At 39.8% G+C, this 20,785-nt stretch overlaps 1 protein-coding gene across 1 annotated transcript in view; it reads left to right on the top strand.

Annotated features, from left to right (window-relative positions):
- The window catches only part of CFAP91 (cilia and flagella associated protein 91), a 97,003-nt gene that overhangs the window by 50,101 nt on the left and 26,117 nt on the right, over positions 1–20,785 (top strand). The window contains exons 8-11 of the mRNA XM_026494163.4: positions 972–1,129; positions 3,670–3,852; positions 4,946–5,088; positions 19,871–19,987. Coding sequence (XP_026349948.2) covers positions 972–1,129; positions 3,670–3,852; positions 4,946–5,088; positions 19,871–19,987 — 601 coding nt within the window. The remainder of the gene's footprint in view (positions 1–971; positions 1,130–3,669; positions 3,853–4,945; positions 5,089–19,870; positions 19,988–20,785) is intronic.

Raw genomic sequence — 20,785 nt, 5'->3', positions numbered from 1 at the left:
CTGCTCCAATAGAATAGTGCTTCTTGAGAGAAGGTATTTTATCCTGTTCATCATTGTTTCCTGCCTGGCATACGGTGAGCACTTAATAAATATTTGACAAATGAGTGGCTGAATAAATTACTCTATGAATTTTTAAGTAAGAGCAAAATGTTCAAATGTCTATTTTAGGAAGGGAAATCTGGACAGCTGTGTGGAGCAAGATTGGAAGGAGAGACTCGATTAGCAACTAGAGTCCAGGTTAGGAGAGGGATGATAAAAACACGAGCTAGGGAATGGATGTGAGAAGTGTTTTAGAGGAGGAATTGTTAGGGGAGGGAAGAAGATGTAAGAAAGGGTAGATTTCTGGGGGAACAAAATGAGTGGGTTTTTTTTGAGGTGGTCAGGAGGTAGCTGGAAATTCAAGCAGACAGAATTCTGGTTCAGAAATACCTGGGCCAGAGGTACAAAGTTTGAAGTCATGTGTATGTGGTTGTATGTACACGAGCAAGGTAGCCAGCTCTAGGAGACCAGGCTAGAGGGAAGTGGAAGGGAAACAAAGATTGACTGGATGTCTATATGCACCAGACACTGGCATTTTCACATTTATTCCTTAAAATAGCATGCTGCCTCATTTTCTCTTCACTTGTATTACTTAACTCGCCACCCAGTACCTGTGGACCTGGAGCTGTGCACAGACATCTTGTTGTTCAGTCAGGCCCATCTGCCTAGAGAGCCCCTTTATTTACCTGGCACACTCTTCTTTGCCTTTCAGAACTATGCCCGTACATATTCCTCTTAGAGGCTCCCCATTGAGTTGCCTCCCCCAAACACCCAATCCATTTGTCACACTTTTGCCAGAACAGTCTTTTTAAATACATGAATATGATACCAGCCCCAAAAGAGGATCCTGTTTATGGCAGGTGTTTCCCTTCTCTCTAGTAGAACACTCTGAGATACCAAATACGTCTTTACGTTTGGTGATTTACTTAAAGACTGCAGGAGATTCGCCTGGAAGTTCTAAAAGAGCTGCTGCGAAAGCGTGATGAGAATCAAAACGAAGTGAACATGAAGCACTTGAATGCCCGATGGTCTCAACTGCAGGAAGCAAAGGAGGTAAAATTGGCACAGATTCAGCACACACATGTATCAGGTAATGGTGTAATAGGAACGGTGTAGAGAACGGGAGGGTTGGCTTTGCCTTGACTCTTTGATCAAACCTGATTTAGATATAATTCTTTTGAGTCCTAGTGTTATTAAGTAAAGGAGATGAATTATTTCTCAAAAGTAGAAGAGTAGAGGAAAATTCCTCACTAAGAAAACCAAGTAATGATGTTCTAACAGGTAGTCAAGTTATTGACATTATGGGGTGAGTATGTGTGTGTGGGGGGTAAGTGTAAGGGGCTGGGCTTCCCATATTCATGGGTTGACGTCCTGGATAGAGAGCCCTGTTCCTCAACCTTTTTTATTATTGCTCTTAAATGAGACATTTAGACATCTTTTCTCCTGCTCACCCCCTTCCATGAAATTTTAATACCATGGATATACTGTATATCTGTTTATGTATTATATCTATACACATAAAAAGGGCAGTCAGTGGATAATTAAGAATGACTATATAAAAATTTTAAATTAAAATTAAAAAGGAGGTACCCGCGTGGCTCAGTTGGTTAAATGTCCGACTGTAGATTTTGGCTCAGGTCATGATCTCAGGGTCGTGAGATCAAGCCCCAGTCTGGGCTCCTCACTGGGCGTGGAGCCTGCTTAGGCTTCTCTCACCCTCTCCCTCTGCCCCTCACTGCCCTCCACCTCTATCTCTCTCCCTCTCAAAAAAAATAAAATTTAAATTTAAAAATTTTTAACTTATTAGTATTTAACTTTATAGTTTTATTTGCTTAGTAACTTTTAACGTAAGTTACTTATAAAATTATAATGTGTCAGTTATATGTGCAAATTAGCAATTTCTATGTATAATAGAAAAATCACAATATTTAAAAAATCAAATTTCTTATTTTTCTAGCAAAAGTAAAACAATTATAAAAATTCCTTAAAATTATTCTCAGTGAACTTTTAACGTTTTCTTGATGTGAGAAAATAACTTTTAACTAGATGCTGGGTATGCATTTAGGTATTGTCAACAGTTTCTTTTCAGTACTTCACAATACTAACGATGGTTTTACTAGCTTGCTTACTTTATTATTTTATTATTTATTTATTTATTTATTATAATAATATTTTTTATTATATTATGTTAGTCACCATACAGTACTTCCCTGGTTTTTGATGTAAAGTTCCATGATTCATTAGTTGCATATAACACCCAGTGCACCATGCAATATGTGCCCTCCTTACTACCCATCACCAGCCTATCCTATTATTTTATCTTATTTGTTATATTTTATCTTAATTAATTAATTAATTAATTTTTTAATTCCTCCTGTCCCTCTCTCCTGCCCTCTGGGGTCAGCTGCCTTCCAAATAAACTACCTTGCACACATGCCTTTGTCTCAGGCTCTGCCTTTGGGGGAACCCAGGCTAAGACAGAACTCAAATGTCACTTCCTCAGGGAGGCCTTCAAGGACCACCCCCCTCCATAAGTCGGGTGCCTGGTATCTGCTCTCACTTATATGCCCCTGAACTTTTTTTGTGTGTAAGAAAGTAACTTTAACTAGCCGCTAGGTATGCAGTTAGATATTGTCGACATGTTCTCTTTTCAGTACTTGTTATAACTAATGATGAGCTGACTAACTTTTGTAGATAAATAACAAACTGAGGGCTGCTGGAGGCGCGGTGGGTGGGGGGAAGGGATAACTGGGTGATGTGGGCATTAAGAAGGGCACTTGAGGTAATGAGCACTGGGTGTTATATTCAACTAATGAATCACTAAATTCTACCTCTGAAATTAATAAAGAAAAAGATAAATGACAAACTGTAAACTATTTTTATTTAATTCCAAAAGCCCGAGTCACACACAAAAGCATGGAGAATCAAACGTAAATGCCCACAAGGCAACAGTGGCGCCGGCAGCCGCCTCTTACAGTAAGACTTTGCAGTCCCACAGTATGATTTTGCACCCATGGGGAGTGCGCGGTGCGGAGCCCTCAAATGGGGTGGGTCCGTGATGGGACTGAAAGAAAAGGTGCAGGCGGAGGAAGTAAGCATGACTCCTTAGATGAGTCAACTGTCCATGTGCACAGCTGAGCCTTTTCCCTCCAACTGCCAGACAGTTCTGAAAGCTCTAAGCTGGGGTATATTGTGTTTTATTCTGCTGCTAGCCAAGATGGAAAGAGACTATTGAAGAACATATAGTCTTCCCTCCCTTGCAATTATTTTCCTAGGAGAAAATAATTCTCCAACTCTCCACTGACCGTGTATGTTTTGGTTACTTTGAGTTTCTTTCATTAGCTTGGCAAACTCTTACTGAATACCCCTTCTTGCCTCAGAGCTTGGAATGCGCTTACAAAAGATTTTTGCTGAGTACCAACCGAGGACACTAACCGACTCAGCTTCTGTCACACCCACTTGTCTCATGATGATCTGGGCCACACACATGACAGACCCAGCTGCAGTGAGTGGCCGTCATGAAATTCATTTCAGTAGCTTCCCTGTGAATAAAACTAGAACTGGTTTATTAATATGCATTTGTTCAGAACAATACTTTGAAGATAGTCACAAAGGTATGTTTTATTCTAGCAATCAGAAAACTTGTGCGAAAGGGAAAGAATATAGAAGGGAAGTTGGAGAGAAGAAATATCATCAGGGATTATTGTGATTATGCATCACAGGTCTACGGACCTCTGTCTCGTCTTGGTCGTTTCCCTGACAACAATTCAGAGGACTTTGTAGTAAAAAACCACTATCTCAACACCTATGAAGGTAAGCAATTTGCATAATTACAAGTCCAGTTTAAGAGGAGTATTAAAGTACTAGAAGAGAAGTATTAGATTAAAGGCTAAACAACAAATTAAAAAGTTTCAAGAAATAGCAATGAACACATTCAATGTTATTAAAATGAGTTCATACAAACCAATAAAAACTCCCAAAACCCAAATAAAAAATGGATATACTATGTAACAATATATCAGTATTGAGCTACTAAACATTTAAGCATGTTCAATGTCACTAATAAAGTTACACAAAAATGAAACCAAAAAAGCTTTTATGCCAGGTTTTCAAAGTAAACAAGAAATATATCATGACATCAGCCCTTTAAGAAGAAGTGCTAGGAAACTGGTGGGCAAGGAAATGGGTAAGTAGGGGACAAATTCATGGAGAGGGCTACACCTCTTACCAAGTCCCGGAGAGGCTTATTTAGATTATATAAATTCTGGTTGACAAGTTGACCCGTAAACATGGCCCAGATCATGAACTGATGGTCACACTCTTGAACGTGTAGCTCTGGCTGGCCATCTCCAGAGCAGACTGTGATAGATTGGTGTGTGTCCCCTGTGGGGTGGCGGTCCCATGTGTCATCTGATCGCAAATTTTCTGTTGGTTATTATCATAGAACTTAATACTTTTTAGTAGGGAAATATTTAATTAGAATGCATTTCTTGGGGCACCTGGGTGGCTCAGTTGGTTAGGCAGCTGCCTTCGGCTCAGGTCATGATCTCAGGGTCCTGGCATCAAGGCCTGCATCGGGCTCCCTGCTTAGTGGGGAGTCTACTTCTCCCTCTGCGCCTACCCCCGCTTGTGTGCTCTCTTTCTCTCCCTTGCTCTCTCAAATAAATAAATAAAATCCTTTTTAAAAAGAATGCGTTTCTCATTTTATGGTCTAAATTACTGAGAACATGAGTTAATTATGCAGAAATTTGCTTTACATTTTGGGGCCACTTCAATTATGTGAGCTATATCTTATCAATAATTCTACATGAAACCACTTGGCAAACAGCTACTAAAATTAACAATATGCTTTCAAAACGCTAAGTTTAATCACTGAATACTAAAAACATGCACTTCTTTCCTGTAGGATTAGTTGAACTTGAGTCATGTCTCCCAGATTTTGTGACACAACCCCGAATCAGACCTCCAAAGCCAAAAGTCACTACTACGAAAGCCGGTTTTCTCAAGAGGGCAGCAAGGATGGACCATGAGTTGGCAGAGGTTCATAAGGTACAAAGCTTATTCGTAGACAAGGGGCTGTTAGCGGGACTTCTGCAGTGAAATACTGCAGCTCCAAAACTGCAATGTCCAGTACTTCTCCAACACATAGCTCCACATTTTTTCTCCTCTCCAGACTTTTGTCTTCTGGAAGTTGCCAGTGCTATGTGGAACCAGTGTTTTTTCCCCTCATTTCAAACTGTAGACTCTTCTCCCCATTTGCAGAAGTCATGTTGCTTCCTAAAAGTGGGTCTGACTTTGGATCTACATCATAAAATCTGACACTACATTGAGGTGTAGCAAGTTTCTAGTGCTAGGAATTACTGCTGGTTTTAATAGTGTAATAGGCCTCATTTTCTCCTTTTAGATTTGTTACCAGGGCATCAGGAAGAAAGGGAGTCACATTCAAGTCCTCTCTAATCTGGTTTAAATCTCAACTAAATGCGAAAGTGCAACGGTTGTCCCCATGGAACAAGCACATCGCACCCACCAGCGGTGCTTCCCTTTTGTCCGTTGACTATAGGTGTCCAGACTTGAGAAATCGTGATTTATGATCACGCTGCTCAGTCTTCAGCATGCATCACAATCACCTGAGGGCTTGTTAAAACACCTGTTGCTGGGCCAATCCCCAAAGTTTCTCACTCAGTAGGTCCGGCGTGGGGCTGGAGTATTTGCATGTGTTACAAGTTTCCACGTAATGCTGATCTGCGGGAACTACCCTTTGAGACTCACTGGCTCGTGATGTAATCTCATTACGGGTATCTGCATTTGTTTGTTCAGTTGGTTTTAGTAAAAGAATAAGAATCCATGGGGGTGCCTGGGTGGCTCAGTCGTTAAGCGTCTGCCTTCGGCTCAGGGTGTGATCCCGGCGTTCTGGGATCGAGCCCCACATCAGGCTCCTCTGCTATGAGCCTGCTTCTTCCTCTCCCACTCTCCCTGCTTGTGTTCCCTCTCTCGCTGGCTGGCTATCTCTGTCAAATAAATAAATAAAATCTTTAAAAAAAAAAAAAAGAATCCATGGAAGCCCTTACTCAATATAAAAATTAAGACCTTGGGATGCATGGGTGGCTCAGTTGGTTAAGTGCCTGATGCGTGATTTCAGCTCAGGTCATGATCTCAGGGTCGTGAGATCGAGCCCTGCTGTGGCTCCATGCTGGGCATGGAGCCTGCTTAAGATTCTCTCTCTCTTTCTTCCTCTGCCCCTACCCAACCCCCAAGGTGCCCATGTGCCCTTTCTCTCTCTCAAAAAAAAATTAGGACTTTGACAATAATTCATGTATATCTATGTGGTTCTTTCCCACCTCATTCCCATCTCCATTTACCCATTCTGAACTCTGGGTTCATTCTCTCACTTTCTGTAAGAGCTTTTTTTCAAATACTCTTTATTAGGGTGTGGAAGTTCTCTTCTAGTCCTAATTTATTAAGCTTTTAATCATGTGTTCATGTTGAATTTTTTCACATGTTTTATCTCTATCTATTGAGGTAATTATATATTTTTCTTTTTAAAATTATTGTAATAAGGAACATTTATAGGTGTTTGTTTGTTTGTTTTTTAAACAAACATTAATCTATCCTTACATACAGGATGAACCTAACTTGGTCAAGGTGTTTTATTTTTCATACACTGTTGGGTATTGGGGGCATTTGTTGTGATGAGCCCTGGGTGCTGTATGTAAGTGATGAATCACTAAATTCTACTCCTGAAACCAATATTACACTACATGTTAACCAACTAGAATTGAAATAAAAATTTGAAAAAGAAAAAAAAAACAATACATTGTTGGATTTGATTTACTAATATGCTTTTCAGAATTTTGATTCCATATTCATGAGTGATATGGCCTTATTTTTCTCTCTCATTTTGACTCTGTATGGCATTGGTGTCAGAGTTATGCAGGTCTTCTGAAATGACTGCAGAGTATTCCTTCTTTTCTATTTTTGAAGAAGAGTTTAAATAAATTTGTTTAAGATGATCTATTTCTTCAGTTTCATAGAATATTCATTTTAAAATTATCTGACACTGATATTTTCTTCATGGGAAAATTCTAACTACTTCAATTTCCTTACTACTTACAGAACTGTCTGCAATGTTTTGGTAAATTACAATTTTTTTAAATTTCTTTTTTATTATTATTTTTATTTTTTAGGGAGGGAGAGAAGAGAGGGGTGGGATAGGGGCAGAGGGTGAGGAAGAGAGAGAATCTTAGGCAGGCTCCATGCCCAGTGCAAAGCCCAATTTGGGGCTTAATCTCACGACCTTGAGATCATGACCCGAGCCAAAACCAAGAGTTGGATGGACGCTTAACCGACTGAGCCAACCAGGTGCCCTGGTAAATTACATTTTCTTTATAAAGTTTATTGCAACTAACTTTTCATATTTTTTTGGCGTATGGTTGTTGATAGTATTATTTAAAATCTTTTTAGTGTTTGTGGTATCTATAATCATGCCTACTTTTTTCATTCATATTATTTATTTGTGCTTTCACTCTTTTTCCTTGTTCAGTTTTACTGGAGGCTTATTAATTTTCTTGGTATTGTTTTTCCAAAGAATGAAATTTTGACTTTGTTGATTTTCTCTACTATATTTATTTTTTCAGTTGCAGTAATTCCCATTCATATATATCTTTCTTCTTTTTGTTTTGTAGTTCTTTTCCTAACTTAAAGTAGACATGTAGCTCATTAATTTTCAGGCACTCATCAGTTTTATAAAAGTATTGAAGGGTAAGCATTTCCTTCAAAACACTGATTTTGGTATATTCCATTATTTTTTATATGGAGTGTTTATCAGTATTAGTATCTAATTTTTTAAAACATCTGTTATGGTTTTTGAACCTGTGAGTATTTAAGTTTTTAAATTTCCAAATATGCAGGAATTTTAACTCATTTTTGAATTAACTTCTAACTCCTTTGCTCTATGGTCAAGGATCCCTATTCTTTGAAACTTAGTGAGGCTTGTCTTGTGAACTAGTATATGAGTTTACATATAAATTCATCTAAGTCCACCTTCAAATAGTACTGTCACTTTACATGTAGTGCAGGTCCCTTATAACAGATTATTCTTCATTCATCCCTACTGTCCCTGTGGCATTGCTGTCATTCATTTCACTGATCCATATGCTATAATAACCCAATACATTTTTACTCTCACTGCTTTAACAATTATATTTTGGGTCAATTAAAAATAAGGAAAAATAGTTTATTTTACCTTCATTTATTCTTTCTATGCCACTGTTCCTTTCTTTATAGAAATGCAAGTTTCTGACCTATGTCATTTTGCTCCTGCCTGGAGAACTTGTTTTGCCATCTATTATAGGGAAGGTCTCCTGGCAATGAACTCTCTCCGTTTTTGTTTGTCTCAGGAAGTCTTTATTTCTCCTATATGATTTTTTTTAAAGATATAATTCACATACCATTAAATTCACTCTTTTAAAATAAACAATTCAGTTGTTTTTAGTATACATATACACAAGATTATTCAACCATCACCATTATCTAATTCCAAAACATTCTCATTATCCCAAAAAGAAACCCCGCACCCATTAGCAGTTACTCCCAATTACCTTCTTCTCCCTAGCCCCTGGCAACCACTAATCTTTCTTTTTATGGATTTGTCTCTTCTGAACATTTCATATAAATGAAATCAAACAATGTATGGCCTTTGTGTCTGGTTCTTGAACTTAGCATAATGTTTTCAAAGTTCATCCATGTTGTAGCAGGTACCTCATTACTTTTTATGGCTGTATGATATTCCATTGTGTGGATATATCACGTTTTGTTTATCTGCTCACTGGCTGATACAGTTGATAGAAATTTAAGTTGTTGATATTTTTTGTCGATTATAAATCATGCTGCTATGCACATTTGTGTACAAATTTTTCTGTTGATGTAAGTTTTTTAGTTCTTTTGGCAGTCTACCTACGAATGGAATTCCTGGGTCACCAGGTAAACTGTTTTACTTTTTGAGGAATTGCCAGACTGTTTCAAAAGTGGCTACACTGTTTTACATTCCCACCAGGAATGTATGAGGATTCTGGTTTCTTCATGTCTTTGTCATCACTTATTACCACCCATCTTTTTTTATTATAGCCACCCTAGCTGGTATCTCATTATGGTTTACATTTGCGTTTGTCTAATGATTAATGAGTTTTAGCATCTTTTTCATGTGCCTTCCGGTCATTTGTAGATTTTTTTTTTAATTTTATTTATTTATTTGAGAGAGACAGCAATGGAGAGAGAGCAAGCAAGAGCCAGGGGAAGGGTCAGAGGGAGAGGGAAAAGCAGGCTTCCCAATAGCGGGGAGCCTGACACAGGGATTGATCCCAGGACCCCAGGGTCATGACCTGAGCCAAAGGCAGACGCTTAACTGAGCCACCCAGGCACCCCAGGTCATTTGTGTATCTTCTTTGGAAAAATGTCTGTTCAGATCCTTTGCTTATTTTTTAATTGGGTTGTCTTTTTATTGTTTATTATAGACATTACTTTTAATATCTATTGTTGAGTTGTAGCAGTTCTGTGTGTATTCTGAGGTAGCCTTGTCAGATATGATTTGCAGATTTTCTTCTCATTCTGTGGGATGTCTTTTTACTTAGATAGTATCCTTTGAAACAGGTAAGTTTAAAATTGTGATCTTTTCAGTTTTGAATAATGATTTTATTGTGTGTAGAATTCTAAGTTGGTCGGGTTTTTTCCAACACTTCAAAGATTTCACTCTACTCTCTTCTTTTATGGATGGCTTTCTTTCTTTCTTCCCTTTCTTTCTTTCTTCTTTCTTTCTTTCTTTCTTTCTTTCTTTCTTTCTTTCTTTCTTTCTTTCTTTCTTTCTTTCAGATTTTCTTTATTTGAGAGAGAGAGAGTGCAAGAGCAGGGGGCGGGAGAGGGAGAAGCAGACCCCAGCTGAGCAGGGAGCCCACTGTGGGGCTCAATCCCAGGACTCCGAGATCATGACCGGAGCCGAAGGCAGATGCTTAACTGACTGAGGCACTCAGGCATCCCACATGGATGGTTTCTGACTAATATTCCACTGTAAATTTTATCCTTATTCCCTAGTTGCTAAGGTGTGTTTCCTCTCTGGCTTCTTTCAAACTTCTCTGTCTGAGGTTTTCTCTAAATATTATATGCCTGAGGTGTTTTTTTGTTTGTTTGTTTGTTTGTTTAAGGTCTTGCTTGGTGTTCTCTAAGCTTTCTAGATCTGTGGGTTGGTGTTTGTCATTACTTTAGGAAAGTTTCCAGCCATTATTATTTCAAATATTTATTCTGCATTCTTTCTTTCTGCTCCATCTGTATTCCAGTTACACATATTACTCCTTTTGATATTGTCTTACAGTTCTAGGGTGTTTTGTTTTATTTCTTTCTCTTTGCATTTCAGTTTTGTAAGTTTTTACTGATGTATCTTCAAGTTCCTGGGATCATTTCTTTTAGCTGTGTTGAGTCTACTGATGAGCCCATTGACTGTATTCTTCATTTCTGTTTGTGTTTTGACTTCCAGCCTTTCCTTTTGATCCTTTGAGTTTCTATCTGTGTTTACGCTACTCATCTGCTCTTGCATGTCATCTATCTTTTCCATTAGAGCCCTTAACTTATTAATCATTATTATTTTAAATTTTCTGTCTGAATAATTCCAACATTTATGTCCTGACTCTGGTTCTGATGGTTACTTCTCTCTTTAGACTGTGTTTTTTTTTTTTCCTGCCTTTGGAATAATGTTTAGTTTTTTTGTTGATAGCCTGACATCTGTTATGAAGCAATAGGAACTGAGGTAAAGAGGCTGCAGTGTGGGATTTATATTAATCTGGCTGGATGTTGGGCTGTTTAATGTTTGTTGTAGCTGATATTGTCAGAGAATTCACATTCTTTCATTGTCCTTGCTTTTATCTGTCCTCTTTAGGATGGAATCTGTCAGTTGGAATATTGGTTTGAATTAAAGTGAGTCACTAAATACTGGGTTTATGTCCAGACAGTTTATCTGCTTAGTCTTATGGTTACATTATTTTGAGAATCCAGAATCATAGAAATATGAAGGTACAGGTGATATAAAGCTTAAAAAATACTTCATGAGCTATGTCACAGTAATTATGGAGGAGAAATACCTGGAATAGTATAAAATAATTTCCACAGCACAGTATTTTCAGGCTATTCTTGGTATAATTTTGGTTGGAATATATTTTTGAAGATTTGTCAAATTGCTTATGTCCTAAAGCAGATTAAAAGAGTGTACCAATGAGTTCTTTCTTCCACTTATGAAAACCATGGATTAAACTCAGTTGCCTAACCTGTTTGTCTTTTAAGCATGTTAAAATGTATTGTTTGGTAACAGCATTTCCTTGATATTCTTATATTCATTCATATTTCCCCCCGCCTCTCTCTCTCTCTGATATTTACCTTTCAAGATAATGAGACAGATTGAAGGAATTCTCAAATGTTTTCATTTGTTGGTTTTATTATGCTTTTCATTGGACTTCCTGACCAAACATTTTTCTTTTAACTGTTAAAATCCAATTGCTTTTTTTCAAAGTTTAAATTATTTCTTTTATATTTAGAATTTATTTACTGACTGGGAAAAATATCCACATAGTTCAAAATTCGTAAATTATACAAGAGTATTAAATGTAAACCTTCTATCCCTGTCTCCCAGCTATGCAATTCCTTCTTTGGAGGCAACCAGTGTTTTTTAGTTTCAGATCTTTCCTTCCAGAAAGATCTTACAAGCAAACATATTTGTATCTATATAGCTCTCTGTATATAGAGATATGCACATGGGTGTGTATATATGTATGTTTAGAAACATATAAAAGCAAATACAAATATCTTCTTAAACTTTTTTACACAAATGTTAATATATAATGCACACTGTTCTGTCTGTGCTTTTATCATTTAATATATCTTGGAGATCATCCCATAATTGTATTACATCTTTTTTTGCATGGTATGTCATCATATAAATGTACCATGTCTAGCCAGTTCCCTCTTTTTTTTTTTTTTTTTTTTTTTTTTTTTTTTTTTTTTTTTAATTTTTTTTTTTATTAATAATGATTTTTTATTATATTATGTTAGTCACCATACAGTACATCCCCGGTTTTCGATGTAAGGCTCGATGATTCATTAGTTGTGTATAACACCCAGTGCACCATGCAATATGTGCCCTCCTTACTACCCATCACCGGTCTACCCCATTCCCCCACCCCCCTCCCCTCTGTAGCCCTCAGTTTGTTTCTCATAGTCCATAGTCTCTCATGTTTCATTCCCCCTTCTGATTACCCCCCCTTTCTTTATCCCTTTCTTCCCCTACTGATCATTCTAGTTCTTATGTTCCATAGATGAGAGAAATCATATGATAGTTGTCTTTCTCTGCTTGACTTATTTCACTAAGCATTATCTCCTCCAGTGCCGTCCATGTTGTAGCAAATGTTGAGAACTCATTCTTTCTGATTGCTGAGTAATATTCCATTGTATATATGGACCACAACTTCTTAATCCAGTCATCTGTTGAAGGGCATCTCGGCTCCTTCCACGATTTAGCTATTGTGGACATTGCTGCTATGAACATTGGGGTGCATATGGCCCTTCTCTTCACTACGTCTGTATCTTTGGGGTAAACACCCAGTAGTGCAATGGCTGGATCATAGGGTAGCTCAATTTTTAACTTTTTAAGGGACCTCCACACGGTTTTCCAGAGTGGCTGTACCAACTTGCATTCCCACCAACAATGTAGGAGGGATCCCCTTTCTCCACATCCTCTCCAACAATTGTTGTTTCTTGCCTTGTCTATTTTTGCCATTCTAACTGGCGTAAGGTGGTATCTCAGTGTGGTTTTGATTTGAATTTCCTTGATGGCTAATGATTTTGAACATTTTTTCATGTGTCTGTTAGCCATTTGTATGTCTTCATTGGAAAAGTGTCTGTTCATATCTTCTGCCCATTTTTTGATTTGTTTATTTGTTTCTCGTGTATTGAGTTTGAGAAGTTCTTTGTAGATCTTGGATACCAGTCCTTTATCTGTAGTGTCATTTGCAAATATATTCTCCCATTCCGTGGGCTGCCTCTTAGTTTTTCTGACTGTTTCCTTGGATGTGCAGAAACTTTTAATCTTGATGAAGTCCCATAAATTCATTTTATCTTTTGTTTCTTTTGCCTTTGGGGATGTGTCATGAAAAAGGTTGCTTAGGCTGATGTCGTAGAGGTTGCTGCCTATGTTCTCCTCTAGAATTTTGATGGATTCCTGTCTCACATCGAGGTCTTTCATCCATTTGGAGTTTATTTTTGTGTATGGTGTGAGATAGTGGTCAAGTTTCATTCTTTTGCACGTAGCTGTCCAATTTTCCCAGCACCATTTATTGAAGAGACTGTCTTTTTCCCACCGGATGTTTTTTCCTGCTTTATCAAATATTAGTTGCCCAAAGAGCTGAGGGTCCATTTCTGGGCTCTCTATTCTGTTCCATTGGTCTATGTGTCTGTTTTTGTGCCAGTACCATGCTGTCTTTGTGATCACAGCTTTGTAGTACAGCTCGAAATCCGGCATTGTGATGCCCCCAGCTTTGTTTTTCCTTTTCAACAGTTCCTTGGAGATTCGGGGTCTTTTCTGGTTCCATACAAATTTAAGGACTATTTGTTCCAGTTCTTTGAAAAACGTTCTCGGTATTTTGATCGGGATAGCATTGAAAGTGTAGATTGCTCTGGGTAGCATGGACATTTTAACTATGTTAATTCTTCCGATCCATGAGCATGGAATATCTTTCCATCTTTTTATGTCTTCCTCAATGTCTTTTAAGAGTGATTTATAGTTTCTAGAATAAAGGTCCTTTACGTCTCTGGTTAAGTTAATTCCAAGGTAACGTATGGTTTTTGGTGCTATTGTAAATGGGATGGATTCCCTGATTTCTCTTTCTTCGTTCTCGTTATTCGTGTACAGAAATGCAACTGATTTCTGAGCATTGATTTTGTATCCCGCCACGTTACTGAATTGCTCTATAACTTCTAATAGTTTGGGAGTGGCTTCTTTTGGGTTTTCCATATAGAGTATCATGTCGTCTGCGAAGAGAGACATTTTGACTTCTTCTTTGCCGATTTGAATACCTTTGATCCCTTTTTGTTGTCTGATTGCTGTTGCAAGGACTTCTAGTACTATGTTGAATAATAGTGGCGAGAGTGGGCATCCTTGTCGTGTTCCTGATCTTAAGGGAAAGGCTTCCAGCTTTTCCCCATTGAGAATAATATTTGCAGTAGGCTTTTCATAGATGGCTTTTATGAGATTGAGAAATGTACCTTCTATTCCTACACTCTGAAGGGTTTTAATCAGGAAAGGATGCTGTATTTTGTCAAATGCTTTTTCGGCATCGATTGAGAGGATCATATGGTTCTTGAGTCTTTTCTTGTTGATATGATGTATCACGCTGATTGATTTGCGAATATTGAACCACGCTTGCATCCCAGGTATGAATCCCACTTGATCGTGGTGGATAATCCTTTTAATGAACTGTTGGATTCTATTAGCAAGTATCTTGTTGAGGATTTTGGCGTCCATATTCATTAGGGAAATCGGTCTGTAATTCTCCTTTTTGAGGGGGTCTTTGCCTGGTTTGGGGATCAATGTAATATTGGCCTCATAGAATGAGTTTGGTAGCTTTCCTTCTGTTTCTATTTTTTGAAAAAGCTTTAGGAGAATAGGTATTATTTCTTCTTTGAATGTTTGGTAGAATTCCCCAGGAAAACCGTCCGGGCCTGGAGTTTTGTTATTTGGAAGGTTGTTTATCACTGACTCAATTTCTTCATAATTAATTGGCCTGTTTAAGAAATCAATTTCTTCCGGTTTCAATCTTGGTAGTTTATAGGTTTCCAGGAAGGATTCCATCTCTTCCAGATTGCTTAGTTTATTGGCATATAGCTGTTGATAAAAATTTCTAATAATCCTTCCAATTTCAATGGTGTTCGTCGTGACCTCTCCTTTTTCATTCATAATTTTAATAATCTGGGTCCTTTCTCTTTTCTTTTGGATAAGTCTTGCCAGTGGTCTGTCAATTTTATTGATTCTCTCCAAGAACCAGCTTCTAGTCCTGTTGATCTGCTCTACTGTACTTCTGGTTTCTGCTTGATTGATTTCAGCTTTAATTTTGGTCAACTGCTTCCTTGTGCGTGGATTAGGCCTGTCCCTCTGTTGCTGTTCCAGCTTCTTGAGGTGAGAATATAAAAACTGCATTTTAGATTTTTCTATTCTTTTGAGTGAGGCTTGGATGGCTATGTATTTCCCCCTTAGGACTGCCTTTGCAGTATCCCATAGGTTTTGGACTGTTGTATTTTCATTCTCATTGGTCTCCATAAATTGTTTAATTTGATTTTTGATTTCCTGGTTTATCGAGTCATTCCTGAGCAGGATGGTTCTTAGTCTCCAAGTGTTTGAGTTTCTTCCAAATTTTTCCTTGTGGTTGAGTTCCAATTTCAGAGCGTTGTGGTCTGAGAATATGCAGGGGATAATTTCAATCTTTTGGTATCGGCTGAGACCTGTTTTGTGTCCCAGAACATGGTCTATTCTTGAAAATGTTCCATGGGCATTAGAATAGAATGAGTATTCTTTGGTTCTGGGGTGTAGTGTTCTATATATATCTAAGAGGTCCAACTCGTCGAGTATGGCATTCAAAGCCTTTGATTCTTTGCTTAGTTTTTGCCAGGGTGTTCTGTCTATTTCTGAGAGTGGAGTGTTGAGGTCCCCTACTATTAATGTATTTTTATCTATATGTCTCTTTATTCTGGTTAAGAGTTGCCTTGTGTATCTTGCTGCTCCCCTGTTGGGGGCATATATATTTATAATTGTCATATCCACTTGTTGAATACTTCCTTTAAGAATAATATAGTGCCCTTCTGCATCTCTAACTATAGTCTGTAGTTTAAAATCCAATTTATCTGATATGAGAATTGCTACCCCAGCTTTCTTTTGAGGTCCATTTGCGTGAAAGATGGTACTCCATCCCCTTACTCTCAGTCTGAATGCATCTTTGGGTTCGAAATGAGTCTCTTGTAGACAGCAAATGGATGGGTCATTTCTTTTTATCCAATCTGCAACCCTGTGGCGTTTGAAACCAGAATTTAAACCATTAATGTTCAGGCTGAGTACTGAGAGATATGCTTTTAATTCTGCCATGTTGTCAGTAAAGTCTTTGTTTGTATTGGCTGTGACTTTCTGTTTTGTATCACTCTTGGGGCCTTTTTACTTTTATAGAACCCCCCGTAATACCTCCTGTAGGGCTGGTTTCGTGGTTACGAAATTGGCTAGTGACTGTCGATTCTGAAATGTCTTTATTTCTCCATCAATTCTGAATGACAGCCTTGCTGGATAAAGGATCCTTGGCTGCATGTTTTTCTCTGAAAGAGCTTTAAAAATGCTCCCCCAACCCTTTCTCTCATTCCAGGTCTGTGTAGACAGGTCTGATGTAATTCTGATGCCTTTGCCTTGGTACGTGAGAAATTTCTTTGCCCTGGCCGCTTTCAATACTGTATCCTTGGATCTCATATTTGCGAGTTGCACTATGACGTGACGTGGTGTAGGTCTGTCATGGTTGAGCTTGGGAGGGGTCCTCTCTGCCTCTTGGACACGAATTTTTGTTTCCCTTGCTAGATTAGGGAAGTTTTCAGCTACAATTTGTTCAAATATCTCTTCTAGACCTCTGTTTTTCTCCACCCCCTCGGGGATGCCGATGATTCTAACATTGGATCGTTTCGTTGAGTCAGTAATCTCCCGTAGCCAACATTCGTGGGCGTGGATTTTTTTAAGACCATCTTCTATTTTTAATTTTTCCTCTATTAACCCATCCTCCAATTCACTAACCCTTTCCTCCGCTTCCGTGACCCTGGCCGTCAGAGCCTCTAGTTTTGCCTGCATTTGGCTCATAGAATTTTTAATTTCTGTCAAATTCGCTCTCATTTCCGCCCTTAGGGATTGTATATTCTCAGTAATATTTTCCTGAATACTTTTTTCAAGTCTACTCATTATCTTGACCATTGTTACTCTGAATTCCATTTCTGATAATTTGGTTACATCCATATCCGTTACTTCTGTGGCAGAGGCCCCTGACTCACTGTCCTTTCTTTGCTGGGGGGGGCTTCTCCTTCTTGTCATTCTGATGAAGAGAGGTTGCGGGGTTTCCAGAGCCCAAAATTATTGACTGGGTCCCAGGCCGTGCCCCTTGTTTTATAGGGATCTTAGAGATGTGGGCTTCTTCTTTAAAGATTTTATTTATTTACTTATCTGAGAGAGGGAGACAGACAGCAAGAACGAAACAGAAGCAGGGGAGTGAGAGAGGAAGAAGCAGGCTCCCAGCGGAGGAGCCCGATGAGGGACTCCTTTCCGGAACGCTGGGATCACGCCCTAAGCTGAAGGCAGGCGCTCAATGACTGCGCCACCCAGGCGCCTGGGTTGTGGGCTTCTTGATTTTTCAGCCTGCCTTCTGTGTTCTGGGGGAGGGGCCTGCCGCGCCGATACTCAGGCAACCCTGTTTGGGTAGAGTCTCCGTGCCCCTGCGAGGGAGGATGGGGATGGGCACTCTCTGAGCCGGTATTTCCAGGCTTTTGTTCTCTGGCGGCTTTCCCTGGCGGCCGGCTATGCCTCTTCTGAGGGTCAGAGCAGCAGAGGCTGCATTGTCGCAGAACAGAGGGATTGCGGCCCGTTCTCCACTGATGTTCTGGCCACTTTAACTCTGTTACTGTTGGTGCTGCTCAACCCTGCAGCGTCCCGGGATGTGCGCCCCACACCCGGCGTCCCTGCCCTCACTTCCAGGGCCGGCGCGTCTCTGTCCTTTGTGTTTCTAATGCCGCCAGCCACCGGCCGCCCTGTCTCTGTCCTTTGTGTTTCTAATGCCGCCAGCCACCGGCCGCCCCGCTCGCTCCCGGGTCTCCCGGTCTCAGTCTATGCCCGGTGAGCACACCTCGATTCCGGAGTTTCGTGAGAAGCCTGGTGGCGCGCGCACCCGGTTCAGGGTCTCAGTCTGCTGTTTCGCGGGTGCCGACCGCGAGTCCGCCCGCTCCCCCGTGCAGGTGGCCCGCCAGCCGCCAGCCGCCCCGCGCGCGCTCCGGGAGTTCCCGGTCTCAGTCTGGATCCCGTGAGCACACCGGGATTCCGGTGTTCCGGGAGATGCCTGGTGGCGCGCGCGTTCACGGCTCACCGGTCTCAGTCCGCTCTCTCGCGGGTACCCTCTGTGTGTCTTCCCGCTCCCCCGTGCAGGTGGCTGCCGCTTCCCGGCGCCCAAACACGGCGGCTCCCTCCCCCTTCCGTTTATCTTCCGATATCCTTGCACGGTTTACAGCTCCCCTCTTGGTACCTCAATACTCAGCGCTGGAGATGTTCATTTGTAGAGATCCAGATGCATCATCCTGCGTCTCAGGCTGATTCCGTGGTTATTTAGGCTGGTCTGGTACCTATCCAGCTCGACTCAGGGGACCGGCTGAAAAAGGGGTCCCCTACTCCTCCGCCATCTTAACTCCCCCCTCCTAGCCAGTTCCCTCTTGATGGATATTTATATTGTCCCAAGTTTTTTGTATCAAAAAGAATGCTACGTTGAGTAATCTGGTTTGCATATAATTTGGTACATGTATGAACATATCTAGAAGAAAATTCCTAGACATGAATTGCTGGTCCGCAGTGTGCCTGCATTTATAGTTTTGATGGATACTGACAAATTGTCTTATAGAAATGATGTACTAATTGCTGAATATGTGAGGGTGCCTGTTTTCCCAGATCCCTACCAACACATTATGATTGACTGGTTTTAAAATGGTTTCCTGTGGTGCTATTCAGGGCAACACACGCAAGAGATGCCCGAGTTCAGAATCACTATTTTTTAGACTGCTGCTGCTTTCTGTTGACTCAGTCGTGGTTATTGCAGAGCCGTTATATATTAGAGCTGTTACGTATTTGGTGTCAGTTTTATTTTGTAGAAACTCAAAGGGGTCTGTTAAAACCACAATAATTTCATGTGGTTTCAAATTTTACTCAACTTACATGTGTTTACTAATTTCAAGTTTTGGCTTAGTGCTTATTTTATCACTTCTCTATGTTTTCTGTGAGAAAACTAATTTAAAATTATATGATGAAAAACATGATTCTAAAATATGATTTTTAAATGACGGAAATCAGACTTTTTGATACTTTTAAGTTAAAAGTATCCCCCTGAGGCTGAAAATAGAACCAATGAACAGAACCTTATGTCATATATAATTCTGGGGACTTTTGGTGATCAGAAGTAAAATCAATAAAAATGTATGTTGAAATTAAAACACACATACACTCTTTCACAAGAAAACAAGTTCATTTTCAGGAAACGTGAGGTGCAGGCCTTCACGGCCAAAGGAAAGCTCTTTCTTTATTTGGAGACAATTGCCATTTAATGCTCCTCAGTTCCCCCATAACATACCAAATATTTCTGTCCTTTGTGGCACAGGGAAATTTTCTATTGCCCAGGCACTTGTTTTAAACAGCTAATTGGCTCTTGTGGAAGAATAGGAGTTGGGTTTGCTTGCACATACACAACAAAACCTTTGAAAATCTCAAAAAAAAAATTTATTTTAATCCCCCAAATCTTTGATTAAAATGGATAAACCTAGAATATGTGCCCAGTTTATTCCGTGTTAGCTGATGTTTAGGAATATCATACCATCCCTTGGGTCATACAAGCATCCAGGTTTGGCCTTTCTCAAACTGTCCTAGCATAACCACAGTGAAGATTATTTCTGATCAATAGTCGATCTGTAGCCTAGATCGAGTAGTGGAAAAAAATACAAAGGTAAAAAGTGACGCTAGTTGGTGCTATTCCAGGCAATATTGGATAAGAAGAATAGAGTTCTCGAACCAAAGAAAGTTCTGCGCTTTCTTCAAAGAAAGGCTCTACCTCAACCTCGGCTTCCAACTCCAACCTTGGAAATGAGTTCCAATGTAAGTTTGAAACTCTATTTGAAAAGCTAAATTCAGTATTGCTGTCTATTCTTTTTTTTTTTTTTAAGATTATTTATTTGAGAGAGAAAGACAAAGGGAGCACAAGCAGGGGGAGCAGGGAAGGGAGAAGCAGGCTCCTCGCTGAGCAAGGAGCCCAATGTGGGACTTGATCCCAGGGTCCTGGGATCATGACCTGAGCCACTGGCAGACACTTCACCAACTGAGCCACCCAGGTGCCCCTGCTGTCTGTTTATTTTTATACTTTGGGTTAAAAGCAAACCTAATTTAACAGAGTTACCTTTTCAAGATCTGACTTATATGGCATTTCTTCTTATGCTTCAAACATCAGACACACACAAATAAGCAAAATGAAATCTTCCCAAGAAAAATAGGCATCAGAAGGTAATCGTCATGTGTGTCAAATAAAAAAAGAAGGTAGAATGATGATCAGTTACCATAAGCATCTAGCCACATGGGGAGGTGGCTGTGACAGCTGGAGTCAGGAGTGAAGTGCCAGAGTTGTCATGAGGACGGGCTGCCTTCTGAGGTAGTTCTGGCTCAAAGAGTTCACCCTGACCTGGGTCATACCTCACCTTCATAGATCTCCAAACTCAGTGTGGGCAAGGTACCAGAGTCAGTCAGGATTCAGGGCTGACTTGGACTAGACAGCCTCCCCCGCCGACCACACAAGAAATTGCTAGAGATGCCACAGTACAGATGTATGGCTTGACAGGAGGGTAACTGCCTGCCTAGTAGATGAGGATATTCTTCTTAGCAGCCCTTCTTCTCAGCCCATCA

Source organism: Ursus arctos, unplaced genomic scaffold (assembly GCF_023065955.2).
Source record: "Ursus arctos isolate Adak ecotype North America unplaced genomic scaffold, UrsArc2.0 scaffold_4, whole genome shotgun sequence".
NCBI lineage: Eukaryota > Metazoa > Chordata > Mammalia > Carnivora > Ursidae > Ursus > Ursus arctos.
The sequence above is the reverse complement of the archived record's forward strand: the minus strand, read 5'-3'. Positions and strand labels throughout refer to the sequence as shown.